The sequence below is a fragment of the Parasteatoda tepidariorum genome, chromosome 10, assembly GCF_043381705.1.
Source record: "Parasteatoda tepidariorum isolate YZ-2023 chromosome 10, CAS_Ptep_4.0, whole genome shotgun sequence".
In the NCBI taxonomy this organism is placed as follows: Eukaryota; Metazoa; Arthropoda; class Arachnida; order Araneae; family Theridiidae; genus Parasteatoda; species Parasteatoda tepidariorum.
In genome coordinates this window covers 71,733,791-71,740,559 of record NC_092213.1, presented here as the reverse complement: position 1 = coordinate 71,740,559, position 6,769 = coordinate 71,733,791, and the positions used below count along the sequence as shown (strand labels likewise).

At 30.4% G+C, this 6,769-nt stretch overlaps 1 protein-coding gene across 2 annotated transcripts in view; it reads left to right on the top strand.

Moving 5' to 3' along the window:
- Positions 1–530: 530 nt before the first annotated feature.
- The window catches only part of LOC107442789 (uncharacterized protein CG3556), a gene marked incomplete at its 3' end in the record, with an annotated part of 31,289 nt that continues 25,050 nt past the window's right edge, over positions 531–6,769 (top strand). Inside the window, 2 exon segments of one of the 2 annotated variants that reach the window (XM_043054445.2) lie at positions 531–862; positions 6,430–6,593. In XM_043054445.2, the coding sequence (XP_042910379.2) occupies positions 808–862; positions 6,430–6,593 (219 nt within the window). 2 annotated transcript variants of the gene reach the window in all.

The following is a 6,769-nucleotide window of genomic DNA, read 5'->3' as shown; positions in this document are numbered from 1 at the left end:
TTTTGATTTCTTCTTGTTCACGATTCTTGAAAATGGGTGCCTAATTTTGTAACATGTTGACAGTTAATTGCTATTTAATAATTTCAATTTTTAAAGCGAGTTGATTTTGAAGATTTCAATCAGATAATTATATTTTTATCAGACCTAAAGAGAAAAATGCAGGATGCATCAGTTTCGTATTAATTTTCTACCACCATCTAAAATCCTCCCCAATGTCACATTTTTCGTTCTAGTTCTAACAAGAATAAAATTATTTTCTCCGATTTATTCTATTTGAAAAACAAGACTTTTAAAATATTTGTTTAATTTTGTTATAAGTTTTTTTTACTGTTTTGTTCTTGATTAAAATTTGCTTCCGAATAAAAATAAATAAAAAAAAACTTTCTTAATTTTTTTAAAGCACAACTTACTTTTAAAACAGAAATGCCGATGACACATCATTTGATGAAATAAACGTATTTGATTGAAACATGAGTTTTTAAACAATGATTTCATTCATATTGATAAGCTTGTGTATCGCACAGAAAAGTTCTGTTTATCATCTTGAAACTATTGAGCACTTGAAATCCTCTTCAAAAGATACATATCATTAAAGAAAAGGGGAAATTTCCCTTATATTATTGTTGACCATCGGCAAGTTTGACCTCGTGGATGTTATCTTTTCTTTAAATTTTTTCTCAGCAAAAATATATAAAAGACTGTCAGTAAGTTTTGTAGTTCATAATATTAGTGTATTATAGAAAGAATTTTAGTTTTCATTTCGAAAAGTTTTTTTGTTGAGTATTGCTTATATTCTGTCAAGTAGAAATGATTAGAATTAGTAATTTCCTCTGCATTCTAGGAATATTATTTGGCCAAATGTGTGAGTATCGAAGTTTTATTGCAATATTTTTTATTTATAATATAATTCTTCATTCAAAAAAGAAAAAGATTCAGTAATTTTTTTTAGTTTTTAATTTTACTAATACATTCCTTCATATGGAGAGAATTCCAGATGAAAATTTGAGTCAAAAATAGCGCATATATAATGGAATTAATTATAAGAAAATAATGATAGATCGAATAATAGAAAATAATAATAAGACTAATTATAAGAATCAGAAATAATTATAAGCAAACATATTATAGTTGTGATTAATTGAATTAATATTTATAGAAGAACATTTACATTTGTTCTGTGTTATTTTCAAGTAGGATTATCACAAGTGTTACAAATTTTAAGAAGTCGTGATGAAAATCAACAAGTATCAATAGTTACACATATTTGTAACCACCACTACATTTTTTAAGGAAGTGAAATTGTTTTCAGACTTTTAAGCAGCCCCAAGTCTCCTGTTGCAGGATCAGAACTCTAATCGCTAAAGTGATGCTTTATTAAAGTGATACTTTATTAAAGAGATACTTTATTAAAACGATACTTTATTAAAGTGATACTTTATTAAAGTGATACTTTATTAAAGTGATACTTTATTAAAGAGATACTTTATTAAAATTGCTCCCCTCTATGTAAACTTACCATCACTATTATACGTTTGTAAGATCCACGGAAGAGCTAGCAAAACAATTTTTTGAATATATATATATATATATATACAGTCAAACCTAGCTATAGTGAACACGGTTTATAGTGAACTCCTGGATATAGTGAACCAAAAAAGTGAGGAAGTTGGATATAGTGAACTTTTTTCTGTCTTCGACTGATTTTTTAAAAAATTTTGTTTGTAATAATTTTGAAATTTCTACTTCAAATTAAATACAGATACCGATTTGTTGTTGTTGTTGATTTACGTCGCACTAGAGCTGCACAATGGGCTATTGGCGACGGTCTGGGAAACATCCCTGAGGATGATCCGAAGACATGCCATCACAATTTTGATCCTCTGCAGAGGGGATGGCACCCCCGCTTCGGTAGCCCAATGACCTGCACGCGAAGTCAAGCACTTTACGGTAGCACAGTCTAACGAGAACCAATACCGCACACCCTCGGTCCCCACGCAGACTGATCCAAGTGGGTCACCCACCCGCCCACTGACCGCAGCCAGTGATGCTTGACTTCGGTGATCTGATGAGAACCGTGTCTTAACGATCAGTCCACTGCGGGACTATATACCGATTTTCAAAATCATCTATAGAGGGGAATGTAGCGCTAAGCATTTTTTCTTGTTTGCTTTTTTTATCTCTCCTTCCCATCCCTAAACAAACTAAGCAGATGTTTCCAACCCAGGCAGACGATGCACCAGTAAGGTGTCAGCGGGATCGACATGCATTTTTTCAGAGGGAATGAGTAATTATTCATTACTGGTCAAAGAGTTGGACACTAATATGTGTTGATATGACCCTCATTTCAACTCCTTTTTGCTCTCAGTTCAGTTAAAATAAATCCTGCAAAGAAGTGTCTCAAATTTAACTATGATTAGCAGTAAACGTAAAACATTCTCCATTGATGATAAAATGGGCATAATCAGAAAAATTGAAAATGAATGCAGTCAAACTGATATTTACAGGGAATATAAACTATCCAAATCTGCAGTTTGTAACATATGGAAAAATAGACAATTAATAATTTCTGCTCATGAAAAAAATTTAGATGGTGGAAAAAAGTTGAGAAAAGCAGATTGCAAGGATGCTGAAGAAGCATTGCTGAAGTGGTTCACCAATCGAAGAAGCCGCAATCTTCCAGTATCTGGCAAATGTCGATGAATTTGCTAAGCGATTTTATGAAACTACTTTTATGTGCTCGAATGACAGGTGAGACAGGTTTTAAAAGCGGAATAACAGAAATTCAGGAAAAATTATCTGAGACTTGGGAAGTGTTTCCATATCTAATGGGGAGGTTTGCTCATCAACTAAAGATTACTAATTTTTTTGTACGCAAGACGAAGAGTAATGAAAAATAACACATTATTTGCTACTTCATGATATTTTTCAGTCATTTATTTGAATAATGTGTAATAAAAGGGAGGAGTTACGGAACCATTAGTTAAATTGACTGCGTAACGGATATAGTGAACTCCCGGTAATAGTGAACCGAAACTTCGGTCCCTTGATGGTTCACTATAGCGGGGTTTGACTGTATATATATATATATATATATGTATATATATACATGTTCGTGTATGTGTTCAATTAAACAAATTATTTTTTTTTTCAAAAACTGTTGCGTAAAGCCTTAAGCTTTAATTTGAAAGAATATTTGTATAAACAGAGAGCAAAAAAGCTTTCCACCCTGAGTAACTCTTGATTTAATGATCAAATCTTCACATTTTAGGACTCAAACTTAATGGTCGGAGAGTTTGACCTCAAATGTGCTAATTAATTAATAAGTTACGAAATCAGACACAAAAACGTACTTTCTCTGAATAAACTTACCTTTATTCGACGAACTCGAATTTCTGACCCTTAAAATATAGGGGGTTGCTGCAATCTGGGAAACATGTTCCCATAGCTCCGTCAAGAAAGTCATCCAAATTTTGGACTCCCTAATGTGAATGTTACTTTAGCATATTTCAAGAACTTTTAAGGAAATTGAAAATTTTTTGGGCACGATTATAAAATTTGTTTGCTTAAAAATAAAAAATAGTAAATATTTATTATATTTTATTTAATAATAATTGAAAAATATTTGAATTGTATCGTTTGTAATTTTTTTCATCATTTTAATGGGAGTAATTTTAAATGGCGAAGTAAAAAATTTAAGCGAAATCGGCCGAATAATTACCGAGAAATCGAATTTTAAGTCATACATTTTAGGGGTAAGAAATCCAAATTCGTTGGAATTTTTTATATTTTTATCCAGAGAAAGAACGTTTTTGTGTCTTATTTCGTAACGTAAAATATAGTCTAAACAAATTAACTAGAATATTTGAGGTTACCTCTTTGAACCATTAAGATTGGGTCCCAGAAAGTGAAGGTCCGAGCATTAGATCAAAAGTTACTAAGGGTCATCTGTTTCTTTTTTTTCTTCTTTTTTTTTTGACGCACTGTACGTAACCATACACAGTAAATCTAAACTATAATAGGCTTTGAAACATTTCAAATGAAACAATTAAAAAAAAAAGGGTTTCGACAAATTTTGACATAGGCTTCTAAACTGTTAAAAGGATTCCCTGATTTGCATTATCAATAATTGATACTTTTTCTTTGTTCCCATAAGCGTGTACACACGAAAATGAAGACATGCCATCTTTCTCAGATTTGTAAAAAAAAATATTTACTAGTGGTAACGAAATTAACGATATTTAAGTTATTTTTAGTTTAATATTTTTCATTTTGAAGAAATTTTTTCATCACTACACATCTACAATATGAATTATCATATGAAATGCAACTTCTAGCAGTTTTCTGGTGATGACGCTGTAAAAAAAGTAGGCATAATTCTTCTCATTCTTCAGGTTACAGCAGTGAATTCGTTAGCAATTTATTAAAAGTTTTGCAAAAAGAAGGCGATTCCTGAGTGATGCTTTACGTAAATTTGTTTCTACCAGTGCCAAAAATTGAAGACATTCCATTTTTTATGCCAAATTTTCATTCGTCTTAGTAAACACCCTAATCGTCAGAATTTTATGACATTTGGTTATATGGATTATTCTTGCTCACTAAATCGAATGCAATAAAAAATTAATATGTTTCTTCAGAAAAAATTTGTTTTTTTTTTGCGACAAAAAAAGCTGTCATCTGTAAACGGGGCAGAATAATCAAGATATTTCTTTGAGATATTGCAATGACAATTTACTGAATGAAAATCTGACCAATAGTTCAAAAGTTATAAGAGACATCCATTTTTTTTTTCGTTTACTGTACTATGGTTTAAAGATTACTTAAGATGAAATTTAACAATCGGCACTTATGAAACCTGAGAAAAATAAATTGTTACTCCACTGGCAGTTTGCTAAAAAATCGCTATATCCATGGTCCAGGTTATATTTGCGGAGTAAGCAGGGTTGCCAGACTCTGAAAATAAAAAATACTACGACTTCATCCGTAAAAATACAACAAAACACTACATGTCTTAAGCGCTATCTACAGGACTTTTTTGAAAGCTTATGCAGACGAAAACTGAGACAGACGATTATTATTATTATAATTAACATTATTTATATCGTCTGGCTAAAGTTTTTTAGAATTATATTTAAATTTATTTTAGTTGAGGATAAAATAATATTATAATTGAAAAACAATTATCCTTTAACAGTTATCTTAAAACAATTATCCTTTTGTGCAATTATACTTCAGGTATACGTGTAGTAACTAATATTTTTATCAGCAACTTTGTCTTTTGAAGAATAAACAAAGAGTTGTGTGTATCATAATAATGTCTCTTGTGTATCATAAACGATTTGTTTCAAAGTTGTATAAAATTGAACCTAAATGAAAATATAAAATCTCATATTTTGTCTCACATCCTACATAGAACAGAAAAGTAAAATATACTTAATCAACGTGCATAAGAAACAATTTATATTATAGTCTACAAGTATAAACGAACTTTCATTTTTCACAATCATCACTAGATACAGTGACTAATAGAAAATAAACTGTTGGATTATTTCAGAAATTGTTTTTTACTTCAAAACTAGAGTAGCACTTTTCTTTGTTTTAGGAAATGAAAATAAAAAAAATAAATAAAAAAAAATAAACTGAAAATACCACATTTTAAAAAAATACTACGAAGAATACCATACCCCTTTTTTTTGGTGAAAAAATACTACCGTAGTATTAAAAATACTACGTCTGGCAATCCTGGGAGTAAGGCGAACTTTTTGTGTCTGCAAAAGTTAAATTGCATACCTGCCAACTCTTCCGGATTTTTTGGAAGATTTTATTTTCATATTTAAAGTGGTAGTAAATATATACTATTTTTTCTTGTATAAACTTAATTTTTAAATGATTTTGATCACCACTATTCTTACAAAAATGAAGCACATATATTAATAAGCGTTACTATCATGGTTGTCATCTTAAGTTTTCTCAAATACAAGGTATTGTTTGCTTAAAATTGAAGTTTTAATACCACTGGGAAAAATGGTAATGGAAGGGATTGCTTTAATACTTAACACGTTCACGCCGGTGTGACCCACCGGTGGGTCACGCTAGATTGTCTCACCTTAGCAGCGCACCGGTTTAAAAACTGGTAACAAATAAATTTCATTTTTTAGTTTTTTTCCGGGAATAATAAAAATCCATATCTACAAATTGTTTTTAACAGATGCAATTTTTATGTTGAATTGCTTCTTCGCGGTGATAAAATTCCTTTCAGTGAATTGTTATTGTTGAGAATAGATTAACTCCTCCCGAATATTATCTAATATTGAAATAGTTATTCTACCAGTATTTTCACTTTTCCCGGCGTGAACGTGTTAAAACATAATTATAATTCAATGAAATGTTAATTAGTCAATCTTGCAGATTACTAAAATAAATAAATTTCAGGCTTGGTCTATTGCTCTTGCATAGAAAGAAGACAAACAAATGGCACTATTTCAGATACCTATACCGCACTCGGAATGAACGAGAATGATAAATGCTGGACTATAGATAATTCAGATAATAATTTGCTCTTCATTCAACTAGACAGCCTTAATTTCGGAAACAAGGTATATTATTTTTTTTTTCTTATTACGAGCCTGCTTCTTATATAAAATGAGAGAAAAATTCTAGAAAGAATATTTTATTGTAGTCATTATTCTTGAGACGTGTCCGTAACTACTACTACTTTTACACAGTTGATATAACACACATTCTGGTTGAGTGAGACATTAATATATATATA